At 43.5% G+C, this 23,973-nt stretch overlaps 1 protein-coding gene across 2 annotated transcripts in view; it reads right to left on the reverse strand.

The window, feature by feature from the left end:
* The window catches only part of fbn1 (fibrillin 1), a 190,866-nt gene that overhangs the window by 147,982 nt on the left and 18,911 nt on the right, over positions 1-23,973 (reverse strand). For both annotated transcript variants that reach the window (XM_037539934.1, XM_037539933.1), the window contains exon 7: positions 10,605-10,802. In XM_037539934.1, the coding sequence (XP_037395831.1) occupies positions 10,605-10,802 (198 nt within the window). The remainder of the gene's footprint in view (positions 1-10,604; positions 10,803-23,973) is intronic.

The raw sequence follows: 23,973 nt of genomic DNA on the forward strand, positions 1-23,973 counted from the left end.
GTTTTAAACATACAGCACTCTAGAGCAGCACCGTTTTAACATACAGCACTCTAGAGCAGCACAGTTTTTAACATACAGCACTCTAGGGCAGCACGGTGTAACATTCAGCACTCTAGAGCAGCACGGTTTTAAACATACAGCACTCTAGAGCAGCACGGGTTTAAACATACAGCGCTCTAGAGCAGCACCGTTTTAACATACAGCACTCTAGAGCAGCACAGTTTTTAACATACAGCACTCTAGGGCAGCACGGTGTAACATTCAGCACTCTATAGCAGCACGGTTTTAAACATACAGCACTCTAGAGCAGCACCGTTTTAACATACAGCACTCTAGAGCAGCACAGTTTTTAACATACAGCACTCTAGGGCAGCACGGTGTAACATTCAGCACTCTATAGCAGCACGGTTTTAAACATACAGCACTCTAGAGCAGCACCGTTTTAACATACAGCACTCTAGAGCAGCACAGTTTTTAACATACAGCACTCTAGGGCAGCACGGTGTAACATTCAGCACTCTAGAGCAGCACGGTTTTAAACATACAGCACTCTAGAGCAGCACCGTTTTAACATACAGCACTCTAGAGCAGCACAGTTTTTAACATACAGCACTCTAGGGCAGCACGGTGTAACATTCAGCACTCTAGAGCAGGACGATTTTTAACATACAGCACTCTAGAGCAACACATTGTAACATTCAGCACTCTAGAGCAGCATGGTTTTAATATACAGCACTCTAGAGCAACACAGTGTAAAATTCAGCAATCTAGAGCATCATGGTTTTAACATACAGCACTCTAGAGCAGCACATTGTAACATTCAGCACTCTAGAGCAGCACCGTTTTAACATACAGCACTCTAGAGCAACACAGTGTAAAATTCAGCAATCTAGAGCATCATGGTTTTAACATACAGCACTCTAGAGCAGCACATTGTAACATTCAGCACTCTAGAGCAGCACCGTTTTAACATACAGCACTCTAGAGCAACACAGTGTAAAATTCAGCACTCTAGAGCAGCATGGTTTTAACATACAGCACTCTAGAGCAGCACATTGTAATATTCAGCACTCTAGAGCAGCACGGTTTTAACATACAGCACTCTAGAGCAGCATGGTTTTAACATACAGCACTCTAGAGCAGCACACTGTAACATTCAGCACTCTAGAGCAGCACAGTGTAAAATTCAGCAATCTAGAGCATCATGGTTTTAACATACAGCACTCTAGAGCAGCACATTGTAACATTCAGCACTCTAGAGCAGCACCGTTTTAACATACAGCACTCTAGAGCAACACGGTGTAAAATTCAGCACTCTAGAGCAGTACCGTTTTAACATACAGCACTCTAGAGCAGCACGGTGTAAAATTCAGCACTCTAGAGCAGCATGGTGTAACATACAGCATTTTGTGATTTTCACCACATTGCTATAGAGCAGCATGTCTGCCATGTACAGCATTCTAGAGCAGCAGATTTTTAGCATAACACCCTCTAGAGCAGCACATTTTTATACACCACACTCTAGAGCAGTAAATGTTTTTTTTATTTATTTACATATTACACTTTACAGCTGGGGGGGGGGGGGTTATATACTGCAATCTAGAGCTGCAGGTTTTTACCAAAATGCACTCAATTTCAATTTATTGCATTGAACTCTAGAGCAGCAGGTCTATAAAGTACCACAGTCTAGAGAGGCAGGTTTTTAAGCATAATAGACTCTACAGCATGTGATGTGATTCATTATATCACCTATTTATCAAGCCCTTCATCAGCTGGACCAAATGCGTTGAGGCAGGGGATACCGTACATTGCACAGGGCAGAGGCTCACCTTGACTGGAACTTGCAAAACAACACTCTAGAAGAGCAGAGCACTCTAGAGATTAAGTACTCTCAGACCAGACAAGGTTACAACCTGCACTCTAGAGCAGTGCTGCCCAAAGTGGGGCCCAAGGACATTTGATTTAATTGTTTCACGTACTGTAGTCGAGAATAGTGGGTGTTCTAGAGCAGTGGGCATTTATATACTTACTGCATTGCAATGGGTGTTCTGAGCAGCAGAGCGTGTGTTCTAGAGCAATGAGGCAAGTATTGTGTTCTAGAGTGTGAGGGTGTTATATAAGAGTGTGAAGTGCTGTATACTCAATAGTGCAGCAATAGGTTAGTTACTTAAGAACAGGGGTGGTTCTGGAGGTCTTTAGTCTGGTACATTGTGTTGATTTCCCTTCTTGAGCATGCCTGCTAAAATCGGGTGTGCTTGAGCAGGGAAACAGGCCAAGAGCCTTGAAAACTGGAGGAGGACACTCCTCCTCTAAGCAGAGTGTGAGTTAAGGCAGTGTCCTCTAGAGCATATTGGCAGTAGCTGGATGTTCTCCAGTGGGACTGAATCCATGACCTTTGGGGTTCACGGTTGAGTTCTCAGGCCCGTGTGACTGAAGGCCATGTCTGATGGTTGGTTGGGCTAAAGCCTCAGCACAGCCACGCCAGCAGCACACGGCCTGTCTCCACACACACTAACACCACACAGTGTATCTGTGCATGTGCCAGTGTTGTATGCGTGTTTTACACCGTAAGCAGTGGTGTGCTGTAATTCTAGCCCACCAACAGACGTCACACGCCCACTCAGAAAGGTAGCTGAGTAGTACTTACCATCTATCAGAGAAGAAATCTAACCAATCACAGAAACCCAGAGCAATTCGCCAGCATTTTTCAACCTGATCTGCATCTGCTGCATCTGTAGCATACGGTCAATTACTGCTCTGACTCAAACCACATGAGTCAGCAGCAAAACAAACATGTTTTGAACCAAAAACACAATTTGACCCAGTTTGTTGGTGATTGAAAGAGTTCTCAGAGGTCTGCAGGAGATCTGCAGGTTTATAGGCGTTTTGTAGGGGTTCCCAGAGGTTTTTAACAGTTTCTAGAGATTCTTAAGGGTTTGTAGGGGTTTGTTGTGGTCCTCTGATGTTTGTAGGGGTTCACAGAGGCTTGTAGGCGTTGTTGTGAGGGTGGTAGGGGTTTTCCTGAGGGTCATAGTGGTCCTCAGATGTTTGTAGGTGTTTTGTAGGGCTTTCCAGAGATTCATAGGGGTTGTACAAGTTCTCAAAGGTTTGTAGGGATTCCTAGACGTTTCTTCTAGAGGTTCTTAAGAGTTTTGTGGAGGGTTTGTAGGGGATTTGAGGGGTTCTCAGAGGTTTGAAATGGATTTCTGAGGTTTATAGCAGTTTATAGGGGTTCCTAAGGGTTCGTAGGACTTTTGTGGGATTTGTAGTGGTCCTGAAATGTTTGTAGGGGTTTTTATGAGGGTGGTAGGGGTTTTTGTGAGGTTCGTAATGGTTCTCAGGTGTTTGTAAGTGTTTTGTAGAGGTTCCCAGAGATTCATAGGGTGTTGTAGAGGTTATCAAGGGTATTTAGGGATTCCTAGACATTTGCAGTAGCTCTGTAGGGGTCCCCAGATGTTTGTGGGGGGTTTGTAGGGGATCTTAAAAGTTCATGGTGCAGTATGAACTGCTTCACAAACAAAACTCATGAACATCTCTTGTTCTGAGACTTTTCACTGTCTGCGAATGGTGCTAGCTGTCCAATTTCCATACATGCAGTTCAAAGTCAGTAAATACACCCACTGAAAAGAAGAATCTTGGGTTCTTTGATAAAGACAATGGTTCTATATTGCATGCTTAAATGGTTCTTGACATGGTGAAATCATTCTTGAAATTGACTGAGAATGTGTTGCATATGGTAATAATACTGCACCAAAAATGGGTTCTACTATAGATACAGTGCTAAGCTTGTAACAATAAAAGAACCTATTTTGGTGCTATATAAAAAGGTTCTATATAGAACCCAGAGGAGAACCATCATGGCCCTCTATGTTAGTGATTAGAGGTCCGGCTATAAATTTACAGAAGGAAAAGTAAAAGTAATTCAATGAGATACCAATGATATATTCCCTCTACAGGGATGGGCTTTGTTATCGCGAACTGTTTGACGGGTTCTGCCCGCTCTGGGGACGAAGAAGGCAATAAAAATCTAGTTTGTTGGTTCGTATGGAATTTGAGAGTACCGTTGGCGCCAGTGAGGAGGACATCGCTGTGAATTTATTATCCATGCTGTTTTCTAGATTAACTTTTAAAGAAAAGTTGGACTTCATCAGTAAAGGACGAAGTACACAGAGCTTAATTTGGACTTTGAGAGGCAATTCAACTCCACGAATTCCACGATACACCTGCCAGACATAATTGATCAAGGAGCAGAAGCTCTGCTGCTGGGACTGCTTGCTATTGGGTACAGAGGGTGGGTCTCGACCCAGAGATGGATTTTGTCAGGGGGTTTGTCCAAGTCAGCACGTGGCCATCAGAATGATTTTTGATTCATTTGAAAGTGTTGATGAATTTATAAGCAAAGGACACAAGGATGGACTTCATTATGTTATGACTTTGTTCTCAAGTAATGTCCTGATCAAAGGGCAAGTTACTTAAAATCTTACAGGCCGCCGCGCCCGCTGATTTTACTCTGGCCTTCACTCTGCCAATAGTGGTCATTTTTCTGATGCTCATGGCTGCTTGGCTGTGTGACGGCTTGTAGGAAATGCTGTTGGTTGTGTGTGGCAGGCGGCTGTGACTGTCTTGCTTTTGTGAAGAGCACACAGAGCTTGTTTGAAGATGCGATTCTTGCATTTTGCCCAAGAATTTATCCATTTGTTTTAGGTGATAATCCCCTCTGTGCTATTCGCTCGTCGCATTTCTAGGGCTGAACTATCGGCTTAACTTTTGCAGAGAGGACACAGTAAACGAGGCTTTTTTTTTCAGACGTGGGGGGGGGGCGCAGAGCAGAGGGCAGAAGGTTTAAGAGTCACGGCTCGGTGCTGATAGAACCATACACAGCACAGTGTCCATCGATCTGCAGAACTCAATCTTTGAGTGTTCATGGTTCTACACAGAGCCATTTTCTTCACTAAAGAACCCTTGTAGAACCATCTTTTTTAAGAGTGTGGGACAGGTGCCCACTTTCCTCTATGATTAGAGTGAGTCAGTGGGTCTAGATGAGGAAACACCTCAAGCGTCTGTTGTAATATACCGGATGCTACAGATGTGGCAGATTAGGATAAAAAACACTGGAGTTTTCCTTCACACGAGCAGAGTGTGCATCTATGAGTGTGTGTGTGAGTGTGTGTGTGGTTGCGTGTGTCTGTGTGTTTGTAGTGTGGTAAAGTCTGGCTCACTGAGCCGTGTGTGTATGTGTTCTGACAGCACCTCCCGTTCTGCCGGGCTGTAGCATTCCACAGGCATGCGGAACACCAACGGGAACCAAACCCAATTTAACCCAATTAGAGTAGATCCCTGTGTGAGTGTGTGTGTGTGTGTGTGTCTGGCCTAGGAGACTTTGTATGCGTATGTATGTGTATGTGTGTGTGTTGTGTGTACTCACGAAGGTTCCGGTGTGTGTGTGTGTGTGTGTGTGTGTGTGTGTGTGTGTGTGTGTGTGTACTCACGAAGATTCCGGTGTGTGTGTGTGTGTGTGTGTGTGTGTGTGTGTGTGCTCACGAAGGTTGCGGTGTGTGTGTGTGTGTGTGTGTGTGTGTGTGTGTGTGTGTGTGTGTGTGTGTGTGTGCAAGCGTGATTTGAATTTCTCTTTCGGTCTAATGAGCACGATGTATTTCAAGCGATTAGTGAATCAAGCGCCTAATCAAACTGCTACTATGAGATAACCCGAGCATTAATAATTAATAGAGCTAGTTATCATTTTGGGCTATAAAAAAGCAGATTTGCTCATTCCTGAAATGTGTGTGCTCAGGCAGGCTCCTGTTCGATGCATGCGCAATGTGTTGACCTGATAAAATTGTTAGTATGAGTGTAGACCCCTTAAACCCTGTGGTCCGGTTTTCATATGTTTTAGATGGGTTTTATTTTGTGCATGTGGAAGTTTCACCTCACGTCATACCTACAATCGTATAAGGCTTACAGCTGAACTGGTGTATGTGGTGTAGATATATCTTGGCATATTTATGGAAAGAAAGCACAGCAGCTGGTACGGCAATCTGAACTGGACTGCTAGGAAAAGATTCAACAGCCTTGTTGAGGTAGTAGGTAAAATTAAAGTGCAGCAGGCCCAGATTTCAGACACATATAACAAGCAGGTTCTACGGAAGGCTAGAGGCTTCTTGGCCTGTCCAGATTTTGGGGTGTTGTGTTATGTTGTGATATGTTGTGGTGCTCTTTTATATGTTGTGTAGACTGTAAAGTTGTCTGAACTGAAAATGTAAATTCAGTAGCACGTTATTTGGAGCGATCCTTTGTAGATGATTGATTAACTCTTAATAGATTCTCAGTAACGTCAACATATCAGTGAAGTAGCAATAGTGAATCAACTTTGTACACAGAAGTCAAAATCTAGATGTTCTATTGATGCATAATGTTGGTACATCATTGATATCTACATTGGGTAGATATATGATTGAAATTTTACATGAAGTAGACTTACTGTTGCTTCCATTGTGCAAAACCTAGTCTTACCCAACCTTACCCAAAACCTAATCCTAACCCTCACCTTGGGTCTGATCCTGACCCTCACCTCAGCTCTGATCCTGACCCTAACCTTAGCCTCAACCCAAAACTGAATCCTGACCCTCATCCTGACCATAATCTTAACTCTAACCTTAGCCTCAACCCAAAACCTAATCCTGACCCTCATCCTGACCATAATCTTAACTCTAACCTTAGCCTCAACCCAAAACTGAATCCTGACCCACATCCTGACCATAATCTTAACTCTAACCTTCGCCTCAACCCAAAACCTAATCCTGACCCTCGCCCTGACCATAATCTTAACTCTAACCTTAACCTCAACCCAAAACCTAATCCTGACCCTCATCCTGACCATAATCTTAACTCTAACCTTAACCTCAACCCAAAACCTAATTCTGACCCTCATCCTGACCATAATCTTAACCCTAACCTTAACCTCAACCCAAAACCTAATCCTGACCCTCACCCTGACCATAATCTTAACTCTAACCTTAACCTCAACCCAAAACCTAATCCTAACCCTCACCCTGACCATAATCTTAACTCTAACCTTCGCCTCAACCCAAAACCTAATCCTGACCCTCATCCTGACCATAATCTTAACTCTAACCTTAACCTCAACCCAAAACCTAATTCTGACCCTCATCCTGACCATAATCTTAACTCTAACCTTAACCTCAACCCAAAACCTAATCCTGACCCTCATCCTGACCATAATCTTAACTCTAACCTTAACCTCAACCCAAAACCTAATCCTGACCCTCACCCTGACCATAATCTTAACTCTAACCTTAACCTCAACCCAAAACCTAATCCTGACCCTCATCCTGACCATAATCCTAACTCTAACCTTAGCCTCAACCCAAAACTGAATCCTGACCCATATCCTGACCATAATCTTAACTCTAACCTTCGCCTCAACCCAAAACCTAATCCTGACCCTCGCCCTGACCATAATCTTAACTCTAACCTTAACCTCAACCCAAAACCTAATCCTGACCCTCATCCTGACCATAATCTTAACTCTAACCTTAACCTCAACCCAAAACCTAATTCTGACCCTCATCCTGACCATAATCTTAACCCTAACCTTAACCTCAACCCAAAACCTAATCCTGACCCTCATCCTGACCATAATCTTAACTCTAACCTTAACCTCAACCCAAAACCTAATTCTGACCCTCATCCTGACCATAATCTTAACTCTAACCTTCGCCTCAACCCAAAACCTAATCCTGACCCTCATCCTGACCATAATCTTAACTCTAACCTTAACCTCAACCCAAAACCTAATTCTGACCCTCATCCTGACCATAATCTTAACTCTAACCTTAACCTCAACCCAAAACCTAATCCTGACCCTCATCCTGACCATAATCTTAACTCTAACCTTAACCTCAACCCAAAACCTAATCCTGACCCTCACCCTGACCATAATCTTAACTCTAACCTTAACCTCAACCCAAAACCTAATCCTAACCCTCACCCTGACCATAATCTTAACTCTAACCTTCGCCTCAACCCAAAACCTAATCCTGACCCTCACCCTGACCATAATCTTAACTCTAACCTTAGCCTCAACCCAAAACCTAATCCTGACCCTCACCCTGACCATAATCTTAACTCTAACCTTAACCTCAACCCAAAACCTAATCCTAACCCTCACCCTGACCATAATCTTAACTCTAACCTTCGCCTCAACCCAAAACCTAATCCTGACCCTCACCCTGACCATAATCTTAACTCTAACCTTAGCCTCAACCCAAAACCTAATCCTGACCCTCACCCTGACCATAATCTTAACTCTAACCTTAACCTCAACCCAAAACCGAATCCTAACCCTCACCCTGACCATAATCTTAACTCTACCCTTAACCTCAACCCAAAACTGAATCCTGACCCTCATCCTGACCATAATCTTAACTCTAACCTAAACCTCAACCCAAAACCTAATCCTAACCCTCACCCTGACCATAATCTTAACTCTAACCTTCGCCTCAACCCAAAACCTAATCCTGACCCTCACCCTGACCATAATCTTAACTCTAACCTTAACCTCAACCCAAAACCTAATCCTGACCCTCACCCTGACCATAATCTTAACTCTAACCTTAACCTCAACCCAAAACCTAATCCTGACCCTCATCCTGACCATAATCTTAACTCTAACCTTAACCTCAACCCAAAACCTAATCCTAACCCTCACCCTGACCATAATCTTAACTCTAACCTTAACCTCAACCCAAAACCTAATCCTGACCCTCACCCTGACCATAATCTTAACTCTAACCTTAACCTCAACCCAAAACCTAATCCTGACCCTCACCCTGACCATAATCTTAACTCTAACCTTAACCTCAACCCAAAACCTAATCCTAACCCTCACCCTGACCATAATCTTAACTCTAACCTTCGCCTCAACCCAAAACCTAATCCTGACCCTCACCCTGACCATAATCTTAACTCTAACCTTAGCCTCAACCCAAAACCTAATCCTGACCCTCACCCTGACCATAATCTTAACTCTAACCTTAACCTCAACCCAAAACCTAATCCTAACCCTCACCCTGACCATAATCTTAACTCTAACCTTCGCCTCAACCCAAAACCTAATCCTGACCCTCACCCTGACCATAATCTTAACTCTAACCTTAGCCTCAACCCAAAACCTAATCCTGACCCTCACCCTGACCATAATCTTAACTCTAACCTTAACCTCAACCCAAAACCGAATCCTAACCCTCACCCTGACCATAATCTTAACTCTACCCTTAACCTCAACCCAAAACTGAATCCTGACCCTCATCCTGACCATAATCTTAACTCTAACCTTAACCTCAACCCAAAACCTAATCCTAACCCTCACCCTGACCATAATCTTAACTCTAACCTTCGCCTCAACCCAAAACCTAATCCTGACCCTCACCCTGACCATAATCTTAACTCTAACCTTAACCTCAACCCAAAACCTAATCCTGACCCTCACCCTGACCATAATCTTAACTCTAACCTTAACCTCAACCCAAAACCTAATCCTGACCCTCATCCTGACCATAATCTTAACTCTAACCTTAACCTCAACCCAAAACCTAATCCTAACCCTCACCCTGACCATAATCTTAACTCTAACCTTAACCTCAACCCAAAACCTAATCCTGACCCTCACCCTGACCATAATCTTAACTCTAACCTTAACCTCAACCCAAAACCTAATCCTGACCCTCACCCTGACCATAATCTTAACTCTAACCTTAACCTCAACCCAAAACCTAATCCTGACCCTCACCCTGACCATAATCTTAACTCTAACCTTAACCTCAACCCAAAACCTAATCCTAACCCTCACCCTGACCATAATCTTAACTCTAACCTTAACCTCAACCCAAAACCTAATCCTGACCCTCACCCTGACCATAATCTTAACTCTAACCTTAACCTCAACCCAAAACTGAATCCTGACCCTCACCCTGACCATAATCTTAACTCTAACCTTAACCTCAACCCAAAACCTAATCCTGACCCTCACCCTGACCATAATCTTAACTCTACCCTTAACCTCAACCCAAAACCTAATCCTAACCCTCACCCTGACCATAATCTTAACTCTAACCTTAACCTCAACCCAAAACCTAATCCTGACCCTCACCCTGACCATAATCTTAACTCTACCCTTACTCTCAATTCAAATCCTAAATCTAATCCTATTCCTAACAAATCCAAACCCTAATCCAGTGAAGCTCCAGGTCCAGGATGGTGTCGGTGTGTCTGTACCAGCTTGTTGAGGATGTTGATGGTCTGTTTTAAACCTGTTTCATGTTCAGTTCTTCTCAGTTTAACATCTACAGATCTGAACGTGGACAAATAAAAACAACTGAATTCAGCAGATTATGAGTAAATTAATATTTAGACAGTTTATAAAAGTCTCTTGATGACCTGCTGAATATATTCACTGCTGCTGCATCACTGATATGTTTCTGATGTTAACGAGAGACTTTTGATTGTTCATTTCATCTAAAAAGGGAACTCAAATCTAAGTGTCACCCTAACACCCCCCATGAGGGACAGTAAAGTTCAGCAGGTACCCTGGCAGGCCCCGGTGCGGTGGTTGGGGATGAAGCCGCGGCGGCAGGGGTGTGGCTGGGCGGGGCACTGTTCGCAGGGATGCCCCCAGGCCCGGCCCACCGTGGCACAGCACAGTGCCTTAGTGCACACGATCCCGGTCAGCTGCCCCTGACACATCTGGTTACTCACGGAGGCGAAACACGGGCCCGTCCGGTAATCTGAAACACACAGACACGAAGCGCATTACAGACAGCAAGGCAACGCACGGCATAGAGAGAGCATTGTGTGGGAGGATTATTTCAGCCGTGCTTTGGCCGAGTCTGGCCGCTCTGGGAGAGAGAGAGTGTGTGTTAAACTGTGATGGAGACTTGTGTGTGAAAAAACAGCCAACTCAAAGGAAACACTATGACAAATTACATGTGTTTTAGCAAAAACCACATAATTTCACATTTCGCCTTGAAAAACGAAATTACAGAAAGCTCCACATACACACTTTCGAGTAAGCGATTCAAGATGAAGGCGTCGCTCTTACATCAAACACTTGCAGACAAAAAGCTCAGAGGAACACTCAGTTCCTCAGGTCTGGTCGCTAAGCCATTCCAGTTCTCTGTGAAAGCCTTAGAAGGTCTTTAATAGGCAATCAAGGGACTGCAGCAGTTCAACGGTGTCGGTTTTAAATCCAACAAATCACATCTCATTTCCTTGGCAGGACATGGCCTCCAGTGGTCAGTGTATCTTAAGAGATGGGGGATTGTTCTGTTCGCTCTAAATGACATCGTGTAAAGGCAGCATTCAGAACACAGGTACTTTTTATATTTTCAGAAGAATTCAGGAGAAAATCTGCACACAGTAGCAAACATGCACGTTACATGAAACCTCAATTAACGGCTTCTGTACAAACACTGGCGTTCCTCCTAGAGCCTGAGTAGACTGATAAACCAAAGTGATGAGTCAGATGTCTCTTGGCATTACTGAGCTCTTTCGAGAGATGATCTAATAATCTTCTCAGCAATCTTCTTCATGTGTTTGTGAGTGGTTAGTTTAGCATCAGTGTTGTACTGGACTCCTGCTCAGCTTAATTTAAATAAAAAGAAAGTTTTCCATATTAACATATTAACAGAAGAACAACAGGAGGAAAACTGAAAACGAGTTACAGCAGTTTTCCCATGTGCCTCATAAATATGTACTCTAAATGTATTTGTAATATGTTATGTTTTTATATTGTAATGTAAAAGAGTGTTGAATATATTTAGGTCAGTGTTCTCACAGTGTATTCAGCATTCACACATCACTGACTATACACAATAGTGTGGCCTTTAACATGCCTACAAAATAAGCCTGAGCTGAATTTAATATGTTCTCCAAATTTGGGCGTATTAATGTTCTCATTAGCTTGAACGGGATTTTTGCCAGTCAGTCCAATCTAGAAACTTCTGTGAAAAAGGAGCTAATGATGGGTCGATGATGTCATTTACATATTGCTCATTTTCGCTGTCTGCAGAATTAGCTCTTTCGATGAAACTACTTTAAGCTTTGCTTCTCAGCCAGTCCTGCAACTGTGTCTGGAAATTGAGCTAATTCTTCATGTCTTGAGTCTGGCTGAACAGATTTCTCAACAAGCAAAGAACAAAGCGCTGTTTCTCTCTTTCTTTCCTTCTCTCTTTCATTCTTTCTCTCTCTAGATGCCTTTGTAATGAGGTACAGTACGTGTAGAAGATCCCTATCAGCCCTTGCTGCTTTATGCGTCCCAATCGGGCCTGGACTGAGTACAAAGGCACAAATTATTCCCAAGTTTTGCACATGGTGGAGGGAAAGAAGTGTGTGTCTGTTCTGACCACAGCGGGGCTGAGAAAGTCATGGGCGAACGAGAAACACTTCACTCCATTTGTCGTTTTCTGGAATCAGAAACTGGCAGATTAGAAAGCGGCTGCTTTGGGCGATTGAACTGATGCTGTAGATTAGGTGAGCACATCCTGCTGTAACTGTCTCAGGCCAAACACTAGGTCTGTGAACTGGAACAGCATTCCGGTTAACCTGCCAGAGATTATCGCAGAGATTATCCTGACACTTGACCAGCAGATATGTTATTTAATATTTCATTCTTAGCAAATTAATTTAGAGCGATGGATACACTACACACCTTAAAAGAGCAAAGCGATTCTCGTGTCTGGCACTGGGACCTCTGATTTCCGGCTCCAGAAAACCTCAGACTGGATCCGATTCCTATTTTAGTGTATCCAGCACCCATTTTCAAAATATCCAGTAAATAATCTGTAGATATGTATCAGGAAATAAATAAACTTAAATAAAAAGTAGTGCTGTGTCACCTTGTGGGGACTATAACTTCTGTTTAGACACACAGTAATTAAAAAAAAAACACCGACTGGATTTACATGCAAAGACAATTGCCAATCCGATTGAATACATTCCGATTACAGATCAAGACTGAGGTGTTTATTTTCACTCTACTCAACAATCTGATGGAAAAGCTTAGTTTACATGCTCACTACAAGTAATCTGATCCAGGGGAGGTCATGGCCTGGAGGTAAGGGAACCGGCCTTGTGACTGGAAGGTCACTGGTTTGATCACCTGAGCCAACAGTACATGGCTGGGGTGCTCCTGAGCAAGACACCTAACCCCCAACTGCTCCCCAGGCGCTGCGGATAGGGCTGCCCACCACTCCAGGCAAGTGTGCTCACTGCTGCCTAGAGTGTGTTTTCACTAGTGTGTATGTGGTGTGTCACTTCACGGATCTGAAGAACCCTTTCATGATGCAAAAAACCCTTAATCATGCAGAGGGCTCCTTGCGTGTTTATGGTTCTATATAGAACCATTTTCTGATTTCACTAAGAGAGTACGGAAGCAAGTAGGTAACTGTGGTTGGGCATTGCAAAACAAATCCCCAAGCTCTAATCCAAAGCCATACTGACCCGCACTCCTCTATGTATCGTTTTTTCATCCCTCGTTCCTCACAAACAATCCCATTTACTTTCAACAACATGAAGCTAAGACTTGGCAACTTCCTACGAACAACTAATTAAACTCCCCATACACTGTGGCAACTGCCTAGCAGCAATTTAGCAACCACATGGGATACCATAGAAACTGCCTAGCAACACCTTAGCAACTACCTGGGATACCAAAGTATCTGCCTATCAACAACCTCAGGAAGTGAGAGCCATTTAACCCTCTACTGCACAATGTTGCCTCAGGGCAACAAACCTTTTTTCCTCACTTTGCAATAACATTATACGTATCTAAAGATAACAACGACATTAACGATAAAGGGAAGAGGTCAAGTAAATTAACAAAAAGCATGTATTTGGTCTGTAATGTCTCTTTGACCTTTTTAAACCTTTTTTAATGTTCTGTATCAATTTTCTGTTATGAAGAAAAGAAGAAATATGTTTGTTGCCCAGAAGCAACATTGTGTGACAGTGGAATGGATTTAGCCAGTCACAAGCACATGGCTTCATATCATCAGGGCAACATACCCCAAAAGAACCCTTGCACACATCATTTTAAGCTTTTGAATTTAATAATCAGGTCCATTTATGCACTAGAGGGTTAAGGTGCGTAACCGTTCTGTTTCCTTCAGGAAATACGTTTTTAGTTTGGTATGGTATCAGACTCGGTATCAGTGAGTACTAAAAAATATGCACCCATACTCTGTCTGAAAAAACTGGTATCAATGCATCCCTGTTGAACACTCTTTAGTTGTCAGATCCCAAATGATCAGGAAAGCTCACGCATTTCTATGCATGACCATCAGCACTCAGTGTTCCGGGACCTCGTCATATAAAATTAGCCCTGCTGAGCCCCAACAGACTCCTACACCCTGACTAAGCCCAAATCTACAGACTCTTCAGAGCCACACTGCAGCAATAAAAACACATCTAATAAAACCTTAACCGAAGGGGACGTAGCAGAGCAACACTCCCAGAACTCAGACTGCATGGCGGGCTTGAATTCAGATAACTGGCTTCTCAGATGACCTGCAGGTTAAAGCAAACAGCTGTAGTGCCATTTAAAACGATCAGCGTAACGAAGCCTTCAAGGGTTCTACAGTAAAGACAATGGTTCTATATGGAATCATGAACATTCAACCATTTGTATGCTTACATTGTTCTCTGCATCACGAAATGGTTCTCAGATTGATGGCTAATGTGTTGCAGATGGTTCTGTATAGTTCTTATAGTGTTACAAGCTTGACTTTGCAACAACAGAAGAATCCAAAGGGTGCTATATAGAACCCTTTTCAAGAAGACTCTGTATAGAACCATCAATTCGAAGAACAATTCCACCATGCAAATAACCATTTAAGCATGAAAGGGTTCTTAAAAAACCATCGCCTTTACAGTCTTAGAAAGATGGTTATGGTTCTTCAAGGACCACACAAGAACCATGGACACTCAAAGACCCATTTGTGTGCTTGAATGGTTCCTTGCATGGTGAAATTGTTCTTTAGATTGATGGAGAATGCATTGTATATGGTTCTATATAGCACCGAAAAGTGTTCTTCAAATGTTACAAGCTTGACTTCGCAACGATAGAACAACTATTTTTTCTGCCATATAGGACCCTTTTCAAGAAGGTTCTACTGTATATAGAATTTTACATAAAACTTTCTCCATCAATCCAATGAACCATTTCACTATGCAAAGAACCATTTAAACATGAAATGGTTCTAAATAGAACCATTGCTTTTGCAGTCTTAAAAAAATATGGCTCTTCAAGGGTTCTTTACTAAAGACAATGTTTTGCAGAGAACCATGAACACTCAAAAAACTTTTGCCTGCTTAATGGTTCTTCACATGGCTAAATTGTCATGGAGAATTTGTTATATATGTTCTTTATAATTGTCTTGAAAAGGGTTCTCTATGGCATCAAAAAGTGTTCTTCTATTGTTACAGTGCCGAGCTTGTAACAATAGAAGAGCCCTTTTCAGTTGGTTTCTGTTTTTTGGTTCTCCATCAATCTGAGGAACCATTTCACCATGCAAAGAAACATTTAAGCACTACAAATGCTTCTTGACTTCTATGTAGAACCATTGTCTTTACTGAAGAACCCTTGAAAAACCATCCTCAAGAGTGCTGGCAGCATGCTCACACGTTTAGCAACCACCTCTACAGCCTATTCACGGTGCAGCAAAATACCTATCTAGGACCTTAAGATCTTGTAAGGTATTTGAAAAACCCTTAATTTTGGAAGCTAAAAAGGTTCTATTGCCTGTGCATAAACACTGCAAAACAAGACACACACACACACACACACACACACACACACACACATGCAATTACTTCTAATTACTCAGTGATGAATCACCCAGTACATCTATATTTATTTGACCACAAAGTGACCACATTGTTCTGTATGTCACTCTAGCAAACAAACACACACACAAACCACCTGCCCACACTCCTCCCAGCTTAATAGAAGTGTGTACACACTCTTGTGTGAGTCATTGATTCTAAATGTCCTGCCTTTGTATTAAAACCAGAGAAAAACAGAACTAACCTGCAGCAGCAGAGCGCTGCTGACCTCCACGCTGCGTTTTTTAAAACAGTGTAAAGCCTCTTTTTTATGGAGCCTCACTGGTGACATGCTGTATAAATAAAAACAATGCATGGCCATGCCTTATTAAAGCATGGGAACGAGATCCTAATGCGTGGCCACGACTTAGTATGGCGTGGGAATGAGATGATTAAGTCGTGGCCATGATTTAGTAAGGCGTGAGAACGAGATCACGGCTTAGTAAGTGCTACGCATTAGGATCTCATTCCCATGCTTTACTAAGTTGTGGCCACAGCTTAATTATCTCATTCCCATGCCTTACTAAGTTGTGGCCATGCATTATTTTTATTTATACAGGATGTCACCAGCGGGGCTCCGTACTTTTTGGTTCCTGAGGTTAACATTAAATACATGACATACAGTTCCCTCCGCAAATATTGGTAATCATGAGCAAAATGAGCTGCAAAAATCTCCTTAATTATTTAAGTTTTTGATTGTTGATTTAAATATTTATTTATTTAACATTTACAGTTGCTATCATAAACATTCGCAAACAAGACAAAACAATACTGACCTGTCGCTTCTGTGAAACCACAAACATAAGTTCATGTCCAACAGGAGCGACCTCCTCATCCGTTTTCATGTATTTCAACTCTCAATGAGGCTGAAGTCAGCTTCTTCACCAGCTTCACCAATTACTATAATGTTCCCGTTCCACCTTAAAAGGTGCAGCAGCTAGACTACATTGCCGCGTCTCAGCTTGTTGTTTGAATTCTCACATTCCACCTTAATTTGTGCCCTCACATTGTGTTGCTAGTCACTGTTTGGGGAGGGAAAACTAAGATTACACACACAGAGGGGAGGCGTGACTTCACTCGATGCTTAGAATGCTGTTACTTCACTATATCTTTACATTGAAAATAACTGTTTGCTGCTATATTAATGTTTAAAATGTTGAATATATCACTTTCTCCTTGATTTGAGAAAGTCAGCATGTAAACAGATAGAAGGAGTGCTGTAGTTTTGTGGATGGTCAGTGCCTAAATGTTAATGACCAAAGACCTTAAATATCCCATATATTTATTTTAAAAACTAAAATGACTCACAGGGGAATGAGTTGCAGAAAGGCAAGTTAACCTAGACACAACGTCAGGATGACAAGCAACACAGGCAGGAGAGCTTACAGATCTGTCGAAACTCAGATGTTGGGTTTAGGTTTAGGGTTGAGGTTAAGGTTAGGATTAGAGCCAGGTTCAGACATCAAGACCATTATGGTCAATTTAGTAGATTTTTAGTTAAATGTAACATGAATGTAAATTAAGCATATGCAAAGCAACTGAAGCAGACGATCCAAATAAGAGTTACCAACATTTTTACTGTAATTTTTCTGTGTTTCCATTAAAAACACTGTGTTTGGATACAAGCTCATCCCCAGGAAAGCCAGCAGCAGTGATAGACCTGCACATTCAGGGCATTGAAATGCCTCTAGCCTTGCTCCCACTAACATCTTCTGTTAGCATAAGACTTAAATGGCAAGTTTGTCCACTTTTTTGATCCCTTGGCAACGTCCACAGGGCAGGATTTGTAGTCACACAAGACCAGGATCCATCTCTCCTTAATCTCTCCTCTAAAGGTTCTTCATAGAACCCAGTCCTCATGTGTTTCATATCTAAACGCTCCGTTATCTTCATCACTACTTTCCAAACCCGCTGCAGCAGCTTCAGCAGCTGGAAACTCTCTGCACGGCATTTCTGCAGTGACACTGACGTGGTAGTGCCATGTTACTGTGTGTTATGCTAGTGTGAGTGGATCAGACACAGCAGTGCTGGTAGAGTTTGTAAACACCTCTGGGTCACTGCGACTGAGAACAGTCCACCACCTGAATAATAGGGGGGTCCTGACCGCTGAAGAACAGGGTAACAGAGTATCAGAGAAACAGATGGACTACAGTCTGTAACTGTAGAACTACAAAGGAAAACTATACGGTCAGTGGAGCTGATAAAGTGGACAGTGAGTGTATATAAATGTAATAGATGTGGGTAAAATATACAATCCTGCGTCTTGACGCTGTATAAAAACAAATGTGTGTGTGTGTGTGTGTGTGTGTGTGTGTGTGTGTGTGTGTGTATGTGTGCCAGTGAGTCACAGGCGGCTCCAGAATTTCTCCACTCTGTTTATCTGAGGGGTGTTTCGGTCTGAGGGAAGATTGAGAGTGTGTGTGTGCGTTAAAAGAGAGAGAGAGAGAACGAGAGAGATGCACAGGGAAGGTTTGCGTTTTAGGGTGTGTGTGATGTCATTCGTCTCTTTGGACACTCCCAACGGCCCAACATCTGGGAGTAATCTCTCTCACACACACACACACACACACACACTGAGGGACACAAAGGGACAAACACAAAACATCTATAAAACTCCAGTACTGTTTACATTTACTGTTTTCTCTCTCTCTCTCTCTCTCTCAGACAGAGAGTGAGTGAGCTGATGAGAAAATATAGAGAGAGACAGATCTCCATAGATCTCTCTCTCTCTCTCTCTCTCTCTCTCTCTCTCTCTCTCTCTCCCTATCTCTGCCACTGTCCCATTCTCCAGAAAACAGGGCTGGGTCTTTCTTTCTCCGCTCTGACTCTGTCAGCTCTTGGTGTTTATTGGGAGTTAATGAAATATTTATAAATGTGCTGCGCTGCCAAAAATCCCAGTTGGAGTCGATGGAAAAATAATTAGAGAGTAATTTACAAACTGAAGCTGTTTCTGTGAGACCCCACTGCCCCGCCGTCCGTTACTCCAGCCTTCAGTCCATGGCCCTTTTGTCAGCCAGCTCGGGGTCCAGCCTTGTTCTTCATGGCTTCCGCCATCTCCTGTGAGTATCTACAGCGTATTCACAGATCAGCGCAGATCTGCACAGCTTCAGATTCCTCCACAAATCCAATTTCAGTTTGAAATTATGGCTGATGAATTTTTCAGTTTGAAATTACGACTTGTCAAACAATCAAAGGCTGTTTTCCTGACTTGTCATCCAATCAGAGGGTGTGTTCCTGACTTGTCAAATAATCAGAGGCTTTGTTCCTCACTTGTCAAACAATCAGAGGTTGTGTTCCTGACTTGTCGACCAATCAGAGGTTGTGTTCCTGACTTGTCGACCAATCAGAGGTTGTGTTCCTGACTTGTTGACCAGTCAGAGTGTGTGTTCTGGACTTGTTGACCAGTCAGAGGTTGTGTTCCTGACTTGTCAACCAGTCAGAGGTTGTGTTCCTGACTTGTTGACCAGTCAGAGTGTGTGTTCTGGACTTGTCAAACAATCAGAGGTTGTGTTCCTGACTTGTTGACCAATCAGAAGGTGTGTTTCTGACTTGTTGACCAATCAGAGGCTGTGTTCCTGACTTGTCGACCAATCAGTGGCTGTGTTCCTGACTTATCGACCAATCAGAGGGTGTGTTCCTGAATTGTTGACCAATCAGAGGGTGTGTTCCTGACTTGTTGACCAATCAGAGGGTGTGTTCCTGACTTGATGACCAATCAGAGGTTGTGTTCCTGACTTGTCGACCAATCAGTGGCTGTGTTCCTGACTTATCGACCAATCAGAGGGTGTGTTCCTGAATTGTTGACCAATCAGAGGGTGTGTTCCTGACTTGTTGACCAATCAGAGGGTGTGTTCCTGACTTGATGACCAATCAGAGGTTGTGTTCCTGACTTGTTGACCAATCAGAGGATGTGTTCCTGACTTATTGACCAATCAGAGGATGTGTTCCTGACTTGTTGACCAATCAGAGGGTGTGTTCCTGACTTGTTGACCAATCAGAGGGTGGGTTCCTGACTTGTTGACCAATCAGAGGTTGTGTTCCTGATTTGTTGACCAATCAGAGGTTGTGTTCCTGACTTGTTGACCAATCAGAGGGTGTTTTCCTGACTTGTCGACCAATCAGAGGTTGTGTTCCTGACTTGTCGACCAATCAGAGGTTGTGGTCCTGACTTGTCAAACAATCAGAGGGTGTGTTCCTGACATGTTGACCAATCAGAGGATGTGTTCCTGACTTGATGACCAATCAGAGTTTGTGTTCCTGACTTGTTGACCAATCAGAGGATTCCTGACTTGTTGACCAATCAGAGATTGTGTTCCTGACTTGTCAAACAATCAGAGGGTGTGTTCCTGACATGTTGACCAATCAGAGGGTGTGTTCCTGACTTGATGACCAATCAGAGGTTGTGATCCTGACTTATTGACCAATCAGAGGGTGTGTTCCTGACTTGTTGACCAATCAGAGGGTGTGTTCCTGACTTGTTGACCAATCAGAGGGTGTGTTCCTGACTTGTCGACCAATCAGAGGTTGTGTTCCTGACTTGTTGACCAATCAGAGGATGTGTTCCTGACTTATTGACCAATCAGATGGTGTGTTCCTGACTTGTTGACCAATCAGAGATTGTGTTCCTGACTTGTCAAACAATCAGAGGATGTGTTCCTGACTTATTGACCAATCAGAGGGTGTGTTCCTGATTTGTTGACCAATCAGAGGGTGTGTTCCTGACTTGTTGACCAATCAGAGGGTGTGTTCCTGACTTGTTGACCAATCAGAGGTTGTGTTCCTGATTTGTTGACCAATCAGAGGTTGTGTTCCTGACTTGTTGACCAATCAGAGGGTGTGTTCCTGACTTGTCGACCAATCAGAGGTTGTGTTCCTGACTTGTCGACCAATCAGAGGGTGTGTTCCTGACTTGTCGACCAATCAGAGGTTGTGTTCCTGACTTGTCGACCAATCAGAGGTTGTGGTCCTGACTTGTCAAACAATCAGAGGGTGTGTTCCTGACATGTTGACCATTCAGAGGGTGTGTTCCTGACTTGATGACCAATCAGAGGTTGTGTTCCTGACTTGTTGACCAATCAGAGGATGTGTTCCTGACTTGTTGACCAATCAGAGATTGTGTTCCTGACTTGTCAAACAATCAGAGGGTGTGTTCCTGACTTGTCAAACAATCAGAGGTTGTGTTCCTGACTTGTTGACCAATCAGAGGCTGTGTTCCTGACTTGTTGACCAGTCAGAGTTTGTGTTCCCGACTTGTTGACCAGTCAGAGGCTGCTTTCCTAACTTGTCAAACAATCTGAGGCTGTTTTCCTGACTTGTTGAGCAATCAGAGGCTGTGTTCCTGACCTTTCAAACAATCAGAGGCTATTTTCATGACTTGTCAGCCAACCAGAGTCTTTATACCTGGCATGTTGATAGGATAATACTACCCTCTGGGCAAAATAAAAGATTTAGTCACTAGCCTGCTATTGGTGAGGTTGCAGACTGCATCCGGTTGAACCCCTGCCACCCTTATCCCTTCTTTCCAAGCATGTAGTAGAACATATGTTTGCTGTCAGGTTTTGTTGGACTGTTTTCTCTTGTTTGATGGCAAGGAATCACCCTCTTTCATTTTGTCTTCTTCTTTCTTTCCACCCCAGCAGTGTGTGTGTGTGTGTGTGTGTGAAGGCTGTAAGTTGTAAACAACATGGAACGCAGAGGAGAACAATAGTGTGGCCCTTCGGGAAAGATGGGGCCGAGCCAAGTAATTCTGTAGTTCTACACTCTGCTCGGACAAGATGGAGCCTGGCACACCAGCAAGCTCAAACTGGGCACACACACTACACACACTACACACACACACACTCCAAAAACACACAGCACACTCAAAAATCACACTAGGAAAATACAACATTCTGGTATAAAATCTGAAATCTGAGATGAAAGAGGCAGTGCAATGATAACTGTACCAGGAGGCACTGGTAACGGCATATTATGACCATACTCAATAGATATATGCAGATGTTGGTACCAAAATAAAGTTCTCTAGTGTGGAGCATCCAGATGTGCAAGATACACGATAGGGCTACAGAGAGTGCAACATGTACAGTGAGGTGTATGCATGATGTTTGCATCCCCATGCTTCACAGTAGGTATGGTGTTCTTGGGATGCAACTCAGCATTCTTCTTCCTCCAAACACAACAAGTTGAGTTTTTACCAAAAAGTTCTATTTTGGTTTCATCTGACCACATGATATTCTCCCAATCCTCTTCTGGATCATCCATGCTCTATGGCAAACTTCAGACAGGCCTGGACATGTACTGGCTTAAGTAGGGGGACACGCCTGGCACTGCAGGATTTGAGTCCCTCTCAGCATTACTGAGGGTAGCCTTTGTTACTTTGGTCCCAGCTCTCTGCAGGTCATTCATCAGGTCCCTCCATGTAGTTCTGGGATTTTTGCTCACCATTCTCATGATCATTTTGACCCCACAGGATGAAATCTTGCATGGGGCCCCACAATAGTTGTAAAAAGCACAATATAATACAAAGGGTGAAGCTCATCCCTCCAGTAAAGTGCTGGCTGCTCTCAGAATGAAGACCAGTTGTCCACATAGCCCAGGCTGTTAATGGCACACCACCTACCAAGCCAGGGCTGCAGCATGAAAAGCCTGCTCAGATAAGCCAGCAGGCCCAATGACACCTGACTTGTCTGTAGCCTCCGTCTCCTGTTCCTGTTTCTGCACCCCGGGTGCCCCATATGCCTTCTGTTCTTTTACCAGTGCCCTGGATGCTCTCTGTTCCTATTGCAGTGCCCCAGAAGGCTCCTGGTCCTGTCATCCAAGCAGCTACTGTCATGGTGTCCTGTGCAGCTCCTGTACCAGCCCCTCAGCATCCCGCTTCAGCTTCATGACACATTGCATGGTCTCCTCCACATCCTGTTCCAGTCCCTGCTCAGCCACCCGTCCAGTTCCTTACTCAGCTAGTCACCCAGCAACCCTCCCTATTCTCTGCCTAGTCCAACACCCATAGTTCTGTATTTTTCCCCTGTGTATGCCTAGTCTGCAGTCCCTAGTTTCTGTGTCTGGTCTTTTTGTACCCATTCCTGTCAATGTCTCTGCCCCTAGCCCAGTAACTGTGCCTGTCCTTGTCCTATGTTGATTCAGTCTTCAGTTCTGCAGTTTGTTCAGCCTGCTGTCTGTTCAGTCCCCAGTTGTGTCTCTTTTCCCATCTCATGTCCAGCCCATAGTCCCGTCTTGTCTTGTCTCCTGCCCCATCACTTGACTCATCTCATGTTCGGTCTTTTGTTCAATTTCCTGTTTCTTCTTGAATTCGGTCCTCTGTTACATCTCCCGTCCATTCTTGATTTTGGTCTCCTGTCTTGTCTACTGTATCGTTTGATGTCCCTTCTTGCAACCCGAATGCTTTAGGTTCTTCTATGCACCGTTTGGTCTTATGCACTTTCCCTGGTTCCATCTTTTTTGGTGCACTTTTTAGTGCTTAGTCCTGTTGTGTCAGGTGTCCTTCTGCCTCCTCTCTTTGCCGGTTCTCGTGGTGGGTTTGGTTACATGCCTCGGGAGCTGCACATTAGAAGGGGGGCTTGTAGCATCCTTATCCTTGTCTTTCTCTGTTTAGCCTTGGTTTTCTTGTTTTCCTCGGTCATATGCTATTGATTACATCTGACACAGCTTTAATTCTAGTCCATGGGCTTTTGTTGTTAGCCCTACCCCTGTTGTCACATGTACAGGCCACACCTGTTCATGTCTCTAGCTCTACCCCTGTCAGTGTTCTCATCTGCCTCTTGTCTTGAGTGTCTGTGTCTATATACCTCTTGTTTTTTAGTGTTGTCTCTGCTTGGCATTGAATGTTAAACTGAATGTGAATCTGTGTGTTCTTGTTCAGGATTGTTTGTAGCTTTATGTTCTTGTTTTAATTTGCTCTTAGTTCTGTTCATGTTCACACACTTGCATCCTGCTTCATCTCTTGGACTCCCAATGCTGCACATATACAACACATTCTCCATCAGTCTGAAGAACCGTTTCACCATGCAAAGAACCCTTAATCATGCAAAGGGATTCTCTGAGTGGTCCCTGGTTCTATAT

The sequence above is a fragment of the Pygocentrus nattereri genome, chromosome 7 (genome assembly GCF_015220715.1).
Source record: "Pygocentrus nattereri isolate fPygNat1 chromosome 7, fPygNat1.pri, whole genome shotgun sequence".
Taxonomy (NCBI): domain Eukaryota; kingdom Metazoa; phylum Chordata; class Actinopteri; order Characiformes; family Serrasalmidae; genus Pygocentrus; species Pygocentrus nattereri.